The sequence below is a fragment of the Sinocyclocheilus grahami genome, unplaced genomic scaffold (genome assembly GCF_001515645.1).
Source record: "Sinocyclocheilus grahami isolate Dianchi unplaced genomic scaffold, SAMN03320097.WGS_v1.1 scaffold11.1, whole genome shotgun sequence".
NCBI classification, from domain to species: domain Eukaryota; kingdom Metazoa; phylum Chordata; class Actinopteri; order Cypriniformes; family Cyprinidae; genus Sinocyclocheilus; species Sinocyclocheilus grahami.
This window is the reverse complement of record NW_015505190.1, coordinates 2,059,914-2,080,890: the sequence shown is the minus strand read 5'-3', so window position 1 is coordinate 2,080,890 and position 20,977 is coordinate 2,059,914. Positions and strand designations below refer to the sequence as shown.

Sequence of the window (20,977 nt, the reverse complement as noted above, 5' to 3'; positions counted from 1 at the left end):
ATAAGTGACATCCTCGCTCATGAGAAGCACCAGCCGCCAGTGTACCCGAGTTATGGCATCGATTAAATCAGCCTTGACTTATGTGACACTACAAGCGCAGGTTATATTTTAAAAATCCATAAACTGATCCACAATGCCACGCTCACATTTACGTTCGCTCTCAGCTCTAACCCAATAATGAAAAGAGGTTGGATATGATGAAGGCGAGGAATGGAGACTGGGAAAAGATGTTCTCATTTACATTCTTAATGTTTGAAAATCCATTAACCCACTTTGCCCTCAGCCAAGAGTCCATGGCAAATCCAATCAGTCTGTTCCCTGTCTTTACACAGCCGTGTGTGTGAGAAAGAAGAGAGATGGAGAAAGTTCCATTTCAAAGTAGCCTGGGAAATGTGAGTGGGAAGGGAGAGAGAATAAGCGAAAGTATAAAATTAACTCAATTTGTGTCCTCCATGTTTGTTCTGCCAGAAAAGTGGAGAAGAAAAATATGATGAAGGACTGCAGCAGAATGTATAGCTGTCACCAATCCAGACTATGGTGATGTTAGCACTGTTTTTATATGCACAAATTTACACCAATTATGCTTAATTACTCGTGTTCTGTCCCCCCAAGGTATTGCAAACACCTTAAACTGCATTCTTTTATCTGGTAATTGTAAAGGTTTTAATTGTTCAAATTTCTGGTGACTTATTGAATGTGCACGTCATCATCTGTTTATGCTTTAATGTAAAAACCAGTGTTATTTTATAGCTATTTATATAGTATTATAATATTTATTAATATTTTGAATTAGCTTTTATATTTATATTTTTATATTTTCAGTTTTATTTCCATTTTAGTTTTAAGCATTTTATAATTGCTATTATATTTCAAGTTAGTTTTCTTTTATTTTCATTTCAGTTTTAATTTGAGTCATTTTAGTACTTCTATTTAATTATTTTCATTTAGTTTTTTCAATTTAAAATTAAAATATTATCATTTTAATTTTATTTTAGCTTTATTTTAATTAATGCAAAAAAAATTTATAGTTGTCATTTTAGTTTAGTTAGTTTTGTGTTATTTTGTGTTAGTTATCACATTGATTAATGTTCTGCTGTACATGTAAACAGATTCAGTGATGCTCTCTCCCATAATATTTACAACATTCATATGCAACCCAACTACATCCAGCTGACTTGAAATATTCAGTTTGTTTAACTGACGTTTGGATCGACACACTGCTAATATGCTTGTCCAGTCAATGGAATTTTATATTTAAAACAAACAAACAAATAAAAGAAACCTGCATGTATAGAGATGAATCTCAATTTAATTTCCAATGAATTAACCTTGAATAGTATAACTCCAATGAATAAGAAGAAATTCCTCATCTTCAGGAGCTTTTGCTTTGCCATTGTCACCTTTGACTTGCTTACTGGAAGGGTGAAAGCTGAATTGAAAACTTACACTGTGTGAGATCAGCCAAGACACAAAATAAATAACAGCGGCACACACAAGACAGTCACCCAAAAGTTTGCCAGTAATAACCGTGACTCCCATGTGAGAGGTGAATGTGTGCTGCCCAGAGGAGAAGACTTATGGAGCCTGTAAACATTTTAAGAGTTGATAGGATGAGAAAATTAAGACAGACAGAGAGCAGACCCACCTCTTAGGCAGAGGAAGGTAAGGAAGTCTTCGGTTTTGGGTTTGCGTCTTGTGAGATGGTTGAGCATGGCTGGGTTCGGGGGCATGGCCTCCAGCATTTTCAGCGGGGTGGCATTGGGAGAACAGGGATGAGACTGAGCAAACTTCCTCTGAGCCTGCAGTCTTGGCCTGGTATGAGGAACAGAGAATTAGGGAAATGAAGGGATTAGTTCTCCTAGAAATGAAAATTCTGTCATTATTTACGCATCTTTCCATCCTTCATTTATTCATCAAGCAATTTTGAAAGCTTTTACTAGTCCAACTTTTCCAAGCAATTTCAATGAATCCTTTCCTCTTCCCTTTTATGTTACACTGAAGAAAGTCATGCGGGTTTTGAGTAAAATGAGAATAAATGATGACAGATTTTTCAAGTTAGAATTTTTTGGTCTCTTTCATTTAACGGCTCCTGTTTTAATGAGGCTAAAAAAAACTAGTTCACAACCCAGATTTTTGGAATCCATATAAGGAAAAAAGACAGAAACATCCTTTGGTAGGAAAAGAGATGTTAACTAATCGTATAGGAGACCTGCAGAGGGAAGCAGTTTGGTCTGATATACAAAAGCTCAGCAAAAAGTCTGACTATGTAAGTCATTTTTAATTGGCCAACAGCACAGTATGTTGTGTTTTGATGCTTGGATGTCCCCACCAGGTTTAAAAAGCAAGACTTCCATGATTTGATGTTTTGCTAGTGAACAGTATGGACTAGCCTAGAATGTTCAGTAACTTCATACTGTATCTTTTTGGCAACTACAGTTATAGATCTGTTATTTTCCCACCTAATTTAAGCAATTTAAGATATATTCATCCATAAAACTACATTTTATCCATGCAGTAATTTTGAATGACATGCTATAATGCCACAATACACTGTGCTGGAAATCTCACACAGAATAGTCTTATTAAACTCACTTCTTTCTGACAGGCTCCTCTATTGAGTACTCATGGCTGCAGTCTTTGCTCTGAACTGCATGTTGTGTCCGGTCTGACTTACAGCTTCCAGCGAACAGCCCAGCTTTAGGTCCCGAACCGTTCAAATGACCATTTGCAAAGGAGCCTGGGAAAAGAAGGTGTGGTTCAAGTTTAAGCAATAGCCATGTACACATAAATACAGATGAAAATTATTTGCTCTGTTCTTTTTTTTTTACATTGCTAAGACATTGATATGTTCGCATGTGAAAAATAAATCTAATCGGCATAGCACCCACAGCAATTCTTCAAGGCCTCTGAAATGAAGCTTGAAACAGGATTTTTCTAATCATTCAGTCAAAAAAACACAAGTGGACAGTCAGACTAAGAGCACACTTAGAATGAACTGACAGGAAGTAGGAAAAATCACAATGCCTCCAGTGTCCTGTAACATGAGGTCTCAGTCATGTTAAACCACCAAAAATAAACATTTAGTCTATTAACTAAAAATTTAACATGTGCACGAGTTATTGTCTATCTTCTTCACCATTATACAAAATTGAGAATAAAAATGGCTCTATCAGCGTGTATGCCATAGTGAAAAATTGTATTTGAAATAAATGTATTTCTTGCTAAGTATACTGCAAAAACATTTACATATTTATGTAATAAATAAAAATAACCTGCAACACATAACATCTGCTAAAATAAAAATTTATTTTAAATATAGTAATTTTTTACTAGGGTGGGGCCAAACATTAATAAATAATAATAATAATATAATAATATATCTATATACAGTGTATATATATATATATATATATATATAATATAAAGAAATTAATCAAATAAATAATATATTACATTTATACGTTAAATTGATTAATAATATCAAATGATTAACTATACATTTTATTTGAAAAGAATAGTTCACGTAAAAATGAAAATTCACCCTCATGTTTTTCCAAACCTCGCAAGACCTTTGTTCATCTTCACAACACAAATTAAGATATTTTTTAGTAAATCCAAGAGCTCTCTGACCCTCCATAGTCAGCGAGGGTACTACCACGATCAACGCACAGAAACGTAGTAAGGACACCATTCAAATAGTCCGTGTGACATCAGTGGTTCAACTATAATTTTATGAAGCTACGAGAATACTTTTTGTGCACAAAGAAAACAAAAATAGCGACTTTATTCAAGTCGACGCATGCGTCGTGGTACTCTCCAAAATGATTTCAGGGTGATGCGGAGGAGAAGAATTGTTAAATAAATTTGTCGTTTTTGCTTTCTTTGCGCACAAAAAGTAATCTCGTAGCTTTGTAAAATTGAAGTTGAACCACTGATGTCACATGGACTATTTGAATGGTGTCCTTACTACGTTTCTGTGCCTTGATTGTGGTAGTACCCTTGCTGACTATGGGAGGGTCAGAGAGCTCTTGGATTTAATCAAAAATATCTTAATCTGTGTTCCAAAGATGAACGAAGGTCTTACAGGTTTGGAACGACATGAGGGTGATTAATTAAAGTGCCCCTATTATGGATTTTTGAAAATTACCTTTCAGGCAATGTGTAAGACAGCTCTAAGTGAATGAAAACATCCTGCAAAGTTTTAAATCTGAAAGTGCACTGTGTACAATTTTATTGTCTCTCAAATGAATGAGTTGACTCTGAATCATTGAAACGAGTCGTTTTTAAAACGAGTCCCAAGCCGTTTCATGTTGACATCAACATGAAACTTTAGCAATATTGCCTACCCACTTGTTGGTCTTTTCGCGTTGGTCTGAATGAAAATGCAAATTCATGCAGTTTTTGGAGCAGTAAAAATAGCGGTTTCCCCGGTAACACTGTACACAAAGCAGCACTGCGCTCACAAACGCTGCTTTATCAGGCATTACAGGCATGATTAAATGAAAATGAGACCAATCGGACTAAACACCGCAGATTAGCGTCACGCAAAGGAGGGGTTTGGAAAAATGAATCGTTGAGCGAATCGTTTTGGGAGTCGTTGAGCAAGTAAGGTAAAAATAAATGCATATTATAAGACAATGAAAGTGTTTTTTGACCTAGCATGCATGTCAACCTGTTTTTGGGACTCCCAAAACCAAAATACAAACCTTTCATTACCCATAATAGGGGCACTTTAATGATAGAATTTTCATTTTTGGGTGAACTATCCCTTTAAGTAAATATTTATATTATACAAATATATTTGCATTATACATAAAAACTATTTATATTAAAATTGACATTTCAAAATACACATTATACTGTATAGAGAGAGAGCGAGAGAGATTAATTACTTTATTACTTATTATTTATTTATTTATTTACACAAGTATGTTTGTGTTTGATGATGTTCCAGGGCATTGGAAATAAATTCTCAAGTGTAAACCAGAATGCAGCTACTAACTGCACAAGGTAATGCGCCACACATTACAATTATTAGAATTCTACCTGATGCCTTTTAATTACAGAGAATGCAAAAGAATCTCTGAATGCAATGATAGCAATGCAGTGCATTTTGATTACAAAGCAATTCCAAAGGAATCCTTATGTGTTAGTTACTGATCGCACAATAAAGCGGAGAGCTTGTGAGGTGTTCTGTTCATGCCCTTGACATTCTCTGAGATGATGCACTGCACCATACACAGGCAGACAGGTCACTGAGTTCACCCCATTAGAGTGCAGCGATTTGAGAGCAGCTTCACAGCCCTGGCTCATGAAACCCATACAGAGAGGACATTATTCAGGGCATAATTTACTTTGCTCACACATTTTCAATGCAATCATGGTAGATCAATAATACCACTGAGATGCTGAGGAAATAAAGAAAAGTCCCACATGATCTCAGCATCTGAGCTAAAATAATTAATCAAATACCAATACCAATTTTAGTAGACAGAAGGATGAATACATCAAGTAAATTATGTAATATGTTCAAATGTGCTTGTGAGTTGATCAAAAAGAATTAATCACTGTTATTTCAAAAGAACAAACTTACAATTATGTAACGAAATAGGCTTTTTTGACAGATCCAGTATGCAGATTAATCATCTATTAATATTAAAATGCACTGTAAAAATATTTCAACATAAAACTGGCTTTGGCAATGCCAAAACAGCATAGACCCTAGTTTTATATTTATTTATAAAAAAATAAATTTATTTCATGCTAAGTATAATTCAAATCTATTAACATATTTACTGACATTTCGCATGTGATTTACTGATATAAAAATTATAATTAAATTTTATTTGGAGTACTACTTGTCCACAATGCACATTTCTTAATATTAAAATGTTTTAATGTCAATATTGATGAGGATTTTATGATCTTTGAATAATATCGGTCTTTAAATACAAGATTTTTAAAGTATACCTGAAGTATTCTTGCAATAGTTCCACTTTATTACAATCAAATATACTTCAGTATATCTTTAGACAGATTTCAGCACTACTTCCACACAATTAAAGTGCATTGAGTACAAAATTAGTTATTCCAATTTAGCAGTTTAGTATACCAAAAAATACAACTGCAGCATATTTTTATTAAGTACATAAATATAGAAAATGTATTTGTAGTATACTAGGCATGAAATAAATGTATTTTAAATACACTGTTGTATATTTAATGTTCACTAGAGGAACAGGATATGAATTTATAAATATGAACAAGGTGAAGACTTGGCTCATCAATATTAATTAGCTAATATGCCTGGATGTGCTAGAAATATTACCTGGCAATGTCAGCATGACGTTAATTAATATTCATGAGCTCAGGCTCAGTGCCATATAGTGACGTCTTAAAACTCATTCTAGCGTTGCTGTTAAGTTATGATATTCTCAGCATATCATTCTCTAAAAGTGGTTCAGAACAGCAGTGTCAGATGTTGAGGGTCACAAGAGTGAGATCTTTGCTGCAGCTGTTCTAAAGGTCAGTATCCATCTGTAGTCAAGATCGCTGAAGAACTGCTCTAGAAAAGATGTACACTCACCATTAACTATTCCAGTGCCATTCTCCACTTTGCTCTTCTGAGCCGTCTTAAACTCTTTAAGTGAGAGGTAGAGCACCCGGCGGACCACTCTCTCCTCCGACCACGGGATCCCATCGTTATCATCCTGCAGAAGGGAAAAAAGCTTATTTTAGAGCTCTAAAAATGAAACAGATGTGACCTAAAGTCATCTCACAAGAAAAATGTGCTCTCTAAATAAACCGTTTTGGGTTAATTAGTCAAACAATAGTCAAATAAATGAAATGACAAACACTGAGAGTGGACAAGAAAAAAAAAACTATTTTACTGTGAAACCACAGCTATACAGACAGAAGACTGTGCTATAAATAGTGTAGTTGGCTGCGGTTTCTCCATTCCAGCACGTGTCAGAAAGCCTTTTATTACTGAATGCTCCACAAGCAATCACAACAAATGCTCTCAGTGTTAGTATAACATTTGTTCCCCACAGATGACCTAATGTGCTGTAGTAAGAAATCTTTCAAACTAGGTAGCTGAATGTCCTCACTGTTTTTCACATTTCTCTTAAAGCCTCAAAACAAGTCTTTCATTCAGTAACGTGATCTCTTATATACTGTTAAATCTCTTTAGTATAACAGTCAGTTGATTTAGCCCGTCACAATAAATCACCAAAACTGGGGTAACAATCAAGCTTGGTCTCAATCATGTCCTCTAGTGTTGCGCTGTCACTAAATTGCCCACCAACAGGCTAGTTACATGGGAAACAATACAATACAAAGCTGTCACTTGGGTAAAGTACACTACTGTACCTTATTTACCCCTAAATGGTACATACTAGTACCTCAAGTGTACATATTAGCTACTTTTAGAGTTTGTGCCTTAGGGTATCCAGTGACAGCTTTGTACCTTTTTTTCTGCGAGTGTACAATGGTTCAGGAGGTTTCACAGAACCCCTTCTTGAAATATAAAGTCTTGTATTTTAAAAAGAAAGAAAGAAAGAAAGAAAGTAGGGGAGGGTGATACACATGTAACAGTATTTTGGATCCGGGCAGCTCTTAAAGTGATAGCAGTCTAATATTCCTGCTGTCTGTCATTCATGTTAATCAAACAACAAAAGAGAACATACCTCACTGCTCTTCAATTTTGTAACTTGAATAATATATAATTTAATAATAATATATACTTAGTTTACACAGTGATGAAAATGCAATGTTTTATACATTTGATTACTTTATACTAGGGATGCACCAATACCGATACTGGTATCGGGCCGATACTGGTCTCCTGTACTCGTACTCATACTCGTTAAAATGCCCTGATACCAAACGCCAATACCACACAGCATGTGATAAGCGCCATATTCAGACAAAGAAACATGGACAACAGAACAACAGACAGCAGAAAGGAGTTAAGGATGTCTACTACGAAGTATATGTATGCAATGAATATAATGTTAAACATTCAGTACTAACACCTGTATAGCTGGTGTGCGTGAGCTGATAAACAAAGCACGCTGAGTGGATTGAGCGCGCGGCGGCGCAGATGCGCGTGCTTGTCGAGTGAATATATCTTTCTCACAGACATCACTGGAAACTACGTTTGTAGTTCGGTCAGATATGTCAAAAACAAGTAGGTAAAACAATGCACAAGTTACTTAACGGTAGGGAGTGAGAGAGAGAGCGAGAGAGAGCGCGCATTTCTGTTGTGTGATTTTTGATGTTCACTAACTTAGCACACGCATCATTTGGAATAAAACTAAATCGTAAAAATAAAACCATTCATAGGGGCATTCACTAGAAACATCATTTATTTTCAACCTTAGGCATACACGATTTTCTGGCAAAAGTGAAACTAACAGCATGTGTGAAATGCACTAGTCTGTACTACTGTCCTCTCATTCTGCATCAGTACAAATACCTGCACGTGTTTTGCTTGCTTGAGTGTTTCTGCATTGTATGAGTGGCTTTGGAATATAAATCGCAGCACGTTTCAGATGAAAAAACGCGACTTCTATTTCTGAAAATATCACAGTTAGGAGATTTATAACGAGTGGTTCCCTACATTATTACAGCAAAGCACGTGATTACAGTACTGAGCCGCTGCAATGGAGCAGCTCTAATGCTATTAAATTAAAGCTGATGTACCATAGAGCAAAAAAATGAACAGTGAAAGTAACAAAAACTTGTAAAATACATTTTAATGGGCATAATTACGTGTGAAAATAACCGAAGGATATACAGTCAAACCAAAAATGATTCGGAGACCAGATATAATTTTTTATATTTTTTTACTACTGGGTGCAGGACATATAGTTATACATATAGTTCATTTATGTAAGTGAGGATCGCAAAATAAAGTAAACTGTCACAAATCATACCCAAAAATTCTTCATACAGTGGACTACCAGTAAAATTGATACAAATTTGGGTCCAAAAATTATTCAGACCAAGTCTGGGAATAAATTGCAGTTGAGGTTTGCATGAAGCTGGGTGACAGCATGACCAGGAGACTACAGGCTGTCATTAAGTCTAAGGGTTGCCCAACTAAGTATTGATAGTTGTTTAAATACTGTCATACTAACAGCTGTCTGAATAATTTTTGGTTGATTGCAATCTATTACATACCTTTCTATCAAAGGTATCTAACATTATCAAGATGAATTTGTTCTGGAACAGTTTAACTCTGAGTTCTTGTCATATTTTATTACCATTTTCTAAACTATATAAATAAACTGTGATAATGTGAGAAATGTTGAAGGTGTCTGAATAAATTTAGGTTTGACTATCTATTTGATAAATGAAGTTAACCAACTAACATTATACATACCCTTTTGGTTTCTGTACCCAATATTTAAAAAATTTACAAATGCAATAAAAATATCGGTATCGGTACTCGGTATCGGCAAGTACCCAAAATAAAAGTATCGGTATCGGGCGAGTACTGGAAAAAGTGGTATCGGCGCATCCCTACTTTATACAATGTAGCATTTCTTATTTATTTGTTCTACCATCGTTTTTTGTCCTATTGCTTGTAATCTTTCATATTTAATCGCTGACTGTTTACTTGTGTTCAGTTACCTTTTTTTATATTTAGGCTAGTAATAGTTTTTGTGATATTGACACTAGTGAAAAGAATTACGAAGTTTCTATGGTATCAGAAATTTTTATACCATAAAGACCTTATTTAAAGCAAAAATAACCATACTGTGATTTAAATCGTTACCATGAAATAAAATTACTCATATCGTTATATAAAATGTTGGTCATATCACCCACCCCTGATATAGATAGATAGATAGATAGATAGATAGCATGGCACTTTCATGAAGCCAGATTTGATGTTTTACATATGTGATTTATTGTTATCACTACAAATGTACCTTATTTTTGCAAACTGATCCTGAGAGCAAGAATCACAATCATGCTGCCCTCCCCCCAGTGACAGCAATGTGAAATACTTGAGATGATTAGGACGATGTGAAGTGCTTGACCCCAGCTTAGGGCCTCCCCATGGCACACGAAGAAAGTGGCACTCTCTGGGGAACTTCTAGTCACCATGGAGACGCTCTTCCACAGGTCTATTGTGGCGGTCATGTGAAAGTCCCTGTCAGGGTGAACTCAAAACGGTATGACATTTCACGTGCGAGAGCCAAGCTGTATTATTTATGAGATTATGCAAGTAGGGTCCCACAAAAAGAGACACCAGGAAGTGGAAGCCACTATCAGTAGAATGCCAGACAGAAATGCTTCTCTTATCATATGAACTCCAAAAATCCCATCTACTTAAACCACTTTAAACTAATGGTTTAAACACTGCACAAACAATAAGCTACTAAGAAGCATTAACATCAATAATATTTTTAATCTAAAACACCAGACAGGCAGTTATGGAGGAACAACTGATTATATATACAGTTAGGTCCATATATATTTGGACACAGCACAGGCACACATTTTTTTTTTTAGCTGTTGACCAAAACATATTTAAGTTACAGTTATAGAATGAATATGGGATTAAAGTGCACACTCTGAGCTTTAATTTGACGGGTATTTTCATCACAATTGGAGGAAAGGTTAAGGAATTACAGCACTTTAATATGTACCTCCCCTTTTTTTAAGTGACGTGACATGTGGCCAAGTATGGTTACCCATCCAAAGTGCACACACACAGCAGTGAACACACACAAACCGTGAACACACACCCGGAGCAGTGGGCAGCCATTTATGCTGCGGCGCACGGGGAGCAGTTGGGGGTTCGGTGCCTTGCTCAAGGGCACCTCAGTCGTGGTATTGAAGGTGGGAGAGAGCGCTGTACATTCACTCCCCCCACCTACAATCCCTGCCGGTACGAGACTCAAACCCACAACCTTTATATACACACAGCACCCCATATTGACAGAAAAACACAGAATTGTTGACATTTTTGCAGATTTATTACATTGCTCTGATATGGCTTTAAACTGTGGTTTTCTCCTTCAATCATAAGACTTATAAAGGGGTCAATATCCCAGGAGATTTAAAGCACAAAGTCTGTGCATTACTGGAGGACAGAAGCACTCTGGATTTATGGCCAAATTCACTGATTTTATGCCAGCACAAGGTCCGCTGCCAATTCCAAATGCAATTTGCTTGCTTGATGCTTGTAAATTGACAGTTAAGTGAATGGTTCTAGGATATCCTGGTCTATTATTTGATCAAGAGGGCCTGACACACCTCATAAAAGAAAAGCAACAATGTAACTCCTCTATTATCACTAAACATCCCAATTTTATCCCAATAAAATACTCCATGCACTAATGTACAGTAGAACTTTCCATGTAAGGCAAGATCTCATATCAATACAGTAATCACAGACAGCACATGAGCCCAGTATTTCCTAAATCAATTAAACACTCATGTAGCTCATTTAACTGTCATAATCAGTTCCTCTGTGATAACGGCCTTTTAACCACATCAGTTTGCTATTTGTGCATGTAGCTCCGAGCAGCTCTTACAATTACACCAGCATCTCTCACCACTGTCTCTAAACCATGCGCTGGTTTTTATTACGCTGCCAGCAACCCTGTCAATTATTGATAAAGGTGTATTGTGTCTGAAGTCATAAGGATAAGTCTGTCACCATAAGCACAATGCAGATCTTTCATGCTAGCGGCATATATCGGTTGAATTAGAGGCCTTTTTACATGTTTACATTGGGAGTCAATAATCCAAAGATCAAGTAAGGCATCAGGAAAGCAACAAAGAGCAAAACACAAACAACAGAGGACAAAGTCAGAGCAATAATGGCAGAATAATAGGCTGCAGACTGAAGCTTGTTTAATTTAGATTGTGGGTTAGATTTGCATACAGATAACTTGTCAAATGGCTTTTATTAAACATGATGGCTTTAATGAGTAAATTGCTCCCTTATGGATTTCAACAGCTTGAATCCAAAAGCAACTTGCATTATAATCAGGAAAATTATTGCGAAAGCTTTAATCTTTACCTGAAGTTTTGCACAGACACTGATTGAGATAGAGCTCGCCAGTGTTAGTTGGGTCTGCGAGCGCTGCTTCACACAGATCAAATTTAAACAGGGCAGCAGGAGCAGACGGGCTGTGGGCCAGCCTGCCAACATATCAAATCTGACCTTGCTACCCATCTGTCTCAGACCAGTCGCTGGCCACTCACACACACACACACACAGCTGACTTACTATTAATGTTAACAAAAGCAAGCTGGCATGAAAGAACAAAACGGATCTACTATTTACCCAGGGCCAACAACCTGATGTTAAAAGCAGCCTATCAGCACGGTACAAGCAGGCAATCGATTGTAAATGATGACTGACATAAGCTTTTCAAATAAGCCATTCAACATCCTTCAGTGTCACACATCCACTGCATTCATGAAGAAAAATCAACTACTCCACAACATGAAATATTTCTAAAAAGCAACATGGAACTGGAAATGTATTGACAGAGACTGTAAACAGGGATGCATGACATATCTGCCCTATACCAGTTACCTGAGAATATCTATGTTTTTAATTTAATTAATTAATATTGTATATTTGTATTTGTTGCTGCATATTTTAAATTGTACATTTTACCATCATCTAGCACTAACTTGAAGGTGTAATAATAGATTATTGCAATGGTTTAACTCTTTAAAAGCCCTTTTAATTAAAAAGTGCATGTTGGAGTGGGTTGCTATGTGTATGGGGATGTGCATAAAAATGTGTTAAGTTCATATTATTCATCTCCGTAATTAATAATAATCATATTTTGAATAATCTATTATATTGTTTTTCATTCTGTACATTATACTGTTGTGAGGCCTAACTGTATAGCAGACAAAACCATTTATTTTCTTGTATTTTTTTAAACTACAGCAGAAATTTATTTTCTCATATATTGCTAGTAAGTTTCACAAATAATTACAAAGAGACTGAGTTTAAATTTTGAAGTAGAATAAAACATACTCCAATAATCTTTATTTACAACTTTGAAAAGTAATTTTTACAGTGTACAGTAGTATAGATTAATAATATCAGCCATTTCTAAGGTATGGTACTGATAAAGGGTTGAACCCGAAAATGTTTTGCACTTGCCAATTTCTTTGCCCTTTTACACTTTTTTGTGGCCCCAATGGAACAAATTTACATAAGCTACTTTTTTTTGAGTGTGGATCCTTTTTTCCTCTCAGTTGTTGGACACAACATGAAAATTATAGAAAGAAGAAAGAAGACTTCAAGACATTTCATGAAAATCTACTAGAATAACCCGCACAGAGTGACAAATTGCAACAACAAAAACACACACACACACACACACATTTCCTCAGAACAGTGCATTTGCATCTCTTTGCTTTGTTAAAGCACATACAGTCCTGATGAAAAATAATGAACAACACATTAGAAATTATCCCCAATAACAGAGCTGCTGATCGTCATGCTTGCATTGCAAATAAATGTTTTGGTATTCCCAGGTTCAGCGCTGTGGCACACAATCCTCACTAGCTATTTAAACACAAAGGACTCAATGCTCAGGGGAGTTCCCACAAGCCTGTTTGTAGCGCTGCATCCTATAGGTTTGCTTATCAAGGACACTTTGTTTCCAGTGACAGCACTCTACACATTCACCTTGCTGTGAAGACAGATTGCTGCAGACGGAGCCAAGGAAGCACAGACCCACCCAATGACAATCCCTTCGCCTGCCATGACAACAGGAGAATGCCAGTGGCAAACCTGGCAGCTTTACCATATGCACCTTCCTCCCTCTATTTCCATACACATGAGCAGCATTAAACAAAATGCTTGTAGTTGGACGAATTAAAACAATTTTAAAACTCAGTGATCTAGTACAATGCATGAAGTAGTATGAGGTCTCAAGAGACAACAGACGCTGGTGGAGTCACCTTGCACTGATTTTCACCCATGTTTCTTTCATTCGAGAACATAAAGCTATTACTTGCAAGCTAAAAATGCTTTGCAGCTGCAAACAAACAGAATCCCTTTACCTTTAAGGGTATTGGTATTTGAAGTACATTGAAACACATACTGGAAGCCAGAATACACTAAATGCAGCAATATTTGCTTATCCAAGTTTTACAGAAGTCTTTAAATACATCAAATTGCTATTTATGCCATCTAAGGGTATTATCTCTACAACAAATTAAAAAGCCATTAAATCAATAGAAAAAAGCCAGACACATTTCTTGATAAAAACATCTCTTGATAATAACATCACAGTAATAACTATACCCAATTTAGCAAGCCCATTCTGATACAATATGTCTCTTTGGAGTTTGGGATGACTGCATCAATTAGTGCACAGCTGGACACGTCTGAGACTGAGAGATGAAGCAGCCATTACAAGCTGCCTGCAGTTTTTACATAATCCTTTGTTTTATTTGAGAGTTGTAACACAGCCACAAAATTTCATAACACAGATAAAATGCAACGATGCTTTACAGTAGTAGATGGCACACACAATATTAATCATTTTCCTTTGCTTATTTATCAACTCATCACAGACGAATATTATCCAGTGATTTAACAGTGTGTACATTACAAAGATTCATGTGTTACATATAAACTTATTATTATTTAAATTCAAATGAATTTAATCATATCATATTATTCATTTAGATCCTTTGGAAATCATTCTCTTATATACTGATTTGGTGCTCGAAACGTTTCTTATTATTATCAATGTTGAAAACAGTTGTGCCGCCTAATATTTTTCTGTAAACAGTGATACTTTTTCAGGTTTCTTTGATAAATGCAAAGTTGAAAAGCATATAATTGGAATAGAATTTTTCTGTAACATTATAAATGTCTTTAATGTCGCTTTTGAACAATTTCATTAAACAAAAGTAAATTTTTTCCAAAAAATAAATATATAAATTACATACATATATATATATATATATATATATATATATATATATATATATAGTATCAAGATAAGCACTCGAATTCATAAAAAATAATTATTCACTTAGAAGTTAAACAATGAGATCAATATGATGAACTAATGACATCCAACATCATGTCAACTCTGTTGTTACTGTGTAATAGCATCAATATGACCTTATTTAAACAATTAATTTTACAGTGCCAGCGTCTCATATAAGCAAGTTACTATAATTAATATAATAACAATCAGCTCTACAAAATAATTACACAGCAAGTGCATGTAGTCCATTAGTATTATTCATTACTTATGTAAATACACAGTAAAATGAACACTGTAATATAAAGTGTGACCAAGTATTTCCTCAGGCCCTATATTACAAACCACATTAGCAATCATATATCATACAAACGCAGACCAAAATCCTTGAACTGCACTGAAACATATTAACCAATGCAGTGACTAAAGTGAAAACAGATTGTGAAGAAATTAAAGGTCCATTATGTCTCTGTCAGTTACAGATGAGGTCCAAAAGTTTAAAAATGATAATGAAATAGATTACCATCACCATTAGAGTTAACAGCCTGGCTTCTTATCGTTTAAGCTACCCCACTAAACCAGTTAGTCAAGATTTGCAATAACAATCAGCATATTCAAAAAAAAAAAAAGTTTAAAGCAAACCCTTTGAATGAATTAGTCTTTCTAGTGTTTGTAAATGTAGCACTTCCTAAACTGGGTCAGTGTAGCATGGGCTTTACTTCTCTGTTACTGTGTGAAGCAAACTGATGCCAAGGATGAGTCTAAAGGAGCTAAACATATATCAAATATCTCTGATTGCTGAGGCCAAAGAAAATGTGTGGGACACAAGAGCTTCCAGTTTAGATGGCCATCTCTGGCATGTGTGGCAGGCCTGTGCTGACTGTAAACACAGAGCGATATATATCTGCCAATTTCTGCTCTGATGTTGTCACATTAAATAGATTTGTTTTCACATATGGTGCTCAGGAGAAAGCATGAAACGCGATTTCTTACAGCCTTCTTCATTTCTGAAGCCTGTTCATTTGCACTACACTTCAATAATGTTACAATAATCCTCAGTAATAATGTGTGCTGTAACCTCACCTAATCCTGAATGACAATGTGTAATATTCTTAAACAGAAAGAATAAGATCAAACGGCATAATGGGAACTGCAACAGAGGTAAATACAGGCCGGTTTACAATGGAAAGTGACATATCAACTTTGCTGCTGAATCATGTAGTCCTAATCAGAAATCTCTTGATCATTTTGTTGATTTAATAACCAACCATATCCGGTTTGGCAAGAAAAAAGAAAGAATGTAAAACATTCTCAGTCTCAATATGCACAATGTGCTATTTATATTCATAGCCTTGTGTTTTCAAAAACAGTAGAGGTTTATTCATAAAATTACCTTCACATTGAACTCTGATTGGTTTCAGCATGAAGTGTTATAAGTGTGTTCTTATAAACATCTAAACATCTAAGCGACAGCTGTATTTGATCCACAGGATTGCAATGAATTACAGCGAATACCAACTAAAGCCATAAACAGAGAGCGCCATACAAAGAAGCTATCATCGTTAAACTGATCATTCCCAGCCTCATCCAACCATACTCAATGGTCAGAGCTTGTACTTCAAGCCATGTGGCAATTACACATCAGAGAGTCAATGTAAACATAGACATCAGACAGCAACTGAATGAAATGGTAACCCTCAAAGAATGACAGTTCATAAATTTGAATACTTTGCTGTTATTCAATTTCTTTCTTTCTTTATTGCTGGAATCTGCTTTTAAATCTAGAATTGTATGTCAGCATTTTGTCCCGGAGCCTGTTTTCTAACGCTCAAGATGGATTCTAATGTTTCCTAGATAAGATTATATTCAAAGGGATGTAGATTAGTTCTCCACCAGGAGTCTGGGGCCCACTAGGGGGCAGCAGCAAACTTCCAAGGGGACCTCAAGGTGAATTAAAGTCTGCATGAAATCAAATGTGACTTTATTTACTTTACAAGCACACACTGCTAGTCTTGATGTGAACAATTCATCCGTGCAAGTTAATCCGCTGAAAAAAATTGTCTTGGTGGTATCTTTAATCAAAATCTGAACATTTGCTTCCACTCTGGAATAGCATTCCTTCTCTGATGACGTCATTTTGATGGCTTGGGCCATAAAATAATATCCTTAAACACACCCCTCCAACTGTTAGGTTGCTACAAGTGAGAGATGAGAGGAGGAGCGCAAAAATAAAACCCCGCTCTCTCTATTCAATATTCCGTTTCAGCTGGAAATACGTCACTACACTGAAAAAGAGTTGGTAGCAACTTCCGGTTTATGCAGACTTTAAAAGTATTTACAATAAGGCAAAACTAAAATAACAATGTCTTATTTTAATTCACCCCTCAACAGCTGTTTTTCTTTAAAGAACCAGGTTTCCCAATTGTTTCCAACTGTTCCACGCATCCTGAAAAACCTGGATATATGAGGTAATCTCATTTTAAGTGTAATTTCTACACCTGAAAAAGTCATATAAATTAATAAAATGCCACAAGCATTTTATAAAGAATATACCACTGAGGAGGACAACTGCTGGTATAGATACAAGTTTAAGTAATAGGTCTTCAAAGTCTAAACTATTTCTCCTTTATTCTTAAAAACACAAATCAAACAATAACACATTTGAATAGTTTGAAATGAATACAACACATACACAGATGAAATGGTGATGCATATGGACCTGAACATTTTACTACTATAAAATACAGTGATTTTTTCATTAACACTGATTTAAATCTATCAAGTTATTTTAGTATCACTGACATACTATAGTTTTTATTCATATTTTAAATTAGTTCTTATTTTAATATTTTCCATTTTCATTTTTTTTATTTTAGTTTAAGGTTTTAGTAACTTTAGAAACTATGTCTATATAGTTTTTATTAATTTATTATTACAGTTTTAGTACATAAAGTTAAGCTAAATGAAAATGAGAAACGTTGTCTTGGCAACTAGCTAAAAGCAAGTCAGTATTTTATTTATATCATAATATCGTTATACCGATTTATTTACAGTAAATAAGCATTTTATTCCGGTTAACATTTATTTTATTTCAAACTATAGCTTTGGTTTGAATGCCAATGATCAGAATTATTATTAGATAGGGTTGATGGGCCAAACAAGAGACAATAACCCTAATACCTCACTAGGAGATGAGTTTGATCACTCGTGACTCGATTACTTAATTGGACTACAACAAACACATCTGATAATGTGACAGCAGGAGGGCTATGAGGGACCGTTTTAGCATATATTTTACATATATAATAAAGGGGTCAGTCTGCTTACAACATCTAACCAGTAGGAGGTCAGAGACAGGCTGTAAACCACCTCAGCCTTAACCACACAATACAAGCATCTGCCCACGATTTGACAAGCTAAGTTCTCGTGACATTGAAAAACCAACCTACACACACACACACACACACACACACACACAGAGAGAGAGAGAGAGAGAGAGAGAGAGAATGACGACCGCAAACACACACTGACACACAAACTGACCACGCTATAGTGTCGCGAGACAGTCGTCTACATCGACTGGAGCTACTATATGATAAAGCTGACAGTGGAAATCAACATAGTAACATATCACAGACACCGGAAATGCGAAACGTAACCAGGTACACTTCAAAAGCCCAATGCATTATTTGGGTCAACAGCAATATATGGATCGGCCAGCCTGTCCTTAAACTCTAATTCAAATAGAAGATGGTTCATGGACTGGTCGTTTATAACATCTGACCTAATTCTGTCACAAACCTGATGATAACTTAAAACGGGGGACAGCAGCGATGTGATTAATGCAAATTAAGAGGCAGCTGCCACTGAATTCGATGGTCACGCAACGGATTAAACGTCAAATTTGCACTTACAAATTTCTTTTGAATGATATTTCTCTTCGGCCTTTCCCTATTCATTTTGCCCTCCAGATTGAATTCATTAAAGGTCAGACGGCCACATCAATTCTGATTATAAAAATGTAAAAAAAAAAAAAAATCTTTCCGTTGTTGTAGCACGTGATTATTTAAATCCCTGGTAGCAAAATGTCGAGGTAGGCAGAGAATATTGTATCCCGGTCGATCGGCGTAGCCTGTCTTCTTTTCACAGCTCAATAAACCAAAGAGGAGAAAGAATCCAAATCCGAAGATCCATGGCGATTAGAAAGGGTCTGTGTAAAAAAAACAACGGCAACATATCCACCGAAATGAGCTGGAGTAACCAATCTTCCATTTGAAAGCTAAACGGCGTATTGTCAGGGCTCCCTGCACCACATTCTTGCAGTCAAAATAAAAGCCAGCTTCTGGCTTCCATTCTCGTAGTTTGTAATGTATCGTTTATTGTTACATTATGCGGGTGCAAAACAGTCAAACACACCAATTTGAAAAATCTAGAGTTGGGTTTTGGCTGCCGCTGTGCTCCCTCATATTGTGTGAACTCAATGGCACCGATGTTACTGCGACCTAGTGGCGTCTTTCAGAGGAGGCTGCGTCCTATCATTCACCATCAGCACGTTTAGCGCTACATTTGAAAAGCCTGTCGCGAAACATTGCACGAATCTGGGCTTTTAACGTATTTCAGCCATCTGAATTATAAATCTTATCACGAAGTATTTTGGACTGAGCTGCTAATATTAATTAGACTTGATTCTAAGAAGGTGCAGAGGAACAAAGATGCATGAAAAGGACTAAAAAAGAAAAAGCTTTTTTGCAATGTGTATACAAAATAAACACTTTTGAAGTCTTTTACGTGTTATTAGAATTGTCATGAAGCTTAGGTGATTCACATTATCATGAATGGCATTAGAACATTGTCACCAGTTTGCAAACAATGAAAAATAAAATCACTTCCATGCATCTTGATCAAGAGTCTAAATGCAAATGTCAGATAGAAATTGTCTTATACGAAGACTCAGTTTGGTGTTACAAATTATTTCTAACTGATAGGATCAGTGTGAATAGTGAACCTACAGAAACATGATTCACATGCAAACCTATATATATAACTACATATATATATATATATATATATATATATATATATATATATCATTTTTTTTATTTTTTTTATTTTAAGCTGTTTTGTTTGTATAAATGATATGCTTCTTGCTTATATACAGGGATCATCCCCTGCTGGCCTTGCCAAATGTCATCGTCCTGCCTCATGTAGGAACCCACACCGTGGAGACCTCACAGATCATGGTGGAGAGGATGGTGACCAATGCCTTGGCCGCTGTAACTGGAGGCCAGCTTCCTGATGAAGTCAAGGCATAGAGCCAGAACACAGCCATCTGTTCCTCTTTTGTTTTTAACCAGCAAAGTAATCTTTTTGTTGTTGTTGTTGTTACTGTTTTGTGTCATCTTTTAAATGTTTTATGTATGGTAATTCAATAGCCTAAAGAATATTAAAGGATGTGTTAAATTGAACAACCGTATGAATATATATATTTTTTTCTGTCCTACAAAATCTCTCACATTTCTGACCATTAAAAAAGATTATGATGCTAAGAAAGAATTACTCAAAAATAAACGTGACAGTACAGTTATGTATGTGTGTCTTTTCATACTTTATACTGCACACATTCTATTATGTGGATTTTAGGTAAATTATATTTTGTTTGTTACTTTGATGTAGTTATGTATTTACATACATATAAAGAGAGAAATATAAGCAGGCAGGAGCACTAAACGAAGACTGCATGATATCCTAAGATAAAATAAGATAATATACATTCTTATTTTATCCTCTATCTCTGTCCCTCTATTTATACAGTGTGTATGTGTATACACACACACACATATAGATAGATAGATATAGATAGGCCTAGATATAAATAGACATATATATACAGTATATTTTGTTTATCTATTCATTCTTCACTAATTTTGTAGTCGGCTGGCTCACAAATAAATTATTGCATGTTTAACTAAGTGATCTGC

The 20,977-nt window shown here is 35.5% G+C and overlaps 1 protein-coding gene across 1 annotated transcript in view; it reads right to left on the bottom strand.

The window, feature by feature from the left end:
• LOC107595576 (protein Jumonji-like) overlaps positions 1–19,503 on the bottom strand; it is a 43,904-nt gene extending 24,401 nt beyond the window's left edge. Inside the window, exons 1-4 of the mRNA XM_016286015.1 lie at positions 18,914–19,503; positions 6,587–6,710; positions 2,593–2,737; positions 1,646–1,812 (exon numbers count right to left, since the gene is read on the bottom strand). Of these exons, the coding sequence (XP_016141501.1) occupies positions 1,646–1,812; positions 2,593–2,737; positions 6,587–6,710; positions 18,914–18,958 (481 nt within the window). The 5' untranslated portion in view covers positions 18,959–19,503. The remainder of the gene's footprint in view (positions 1–1,645; positions 1,813–2,592; positions 2,738–6,586; positions 6,711–18,913) is intronic.
• Between the last annotated feature and the right edge of the window lie 1,474 nt (positions 19,504–20,977).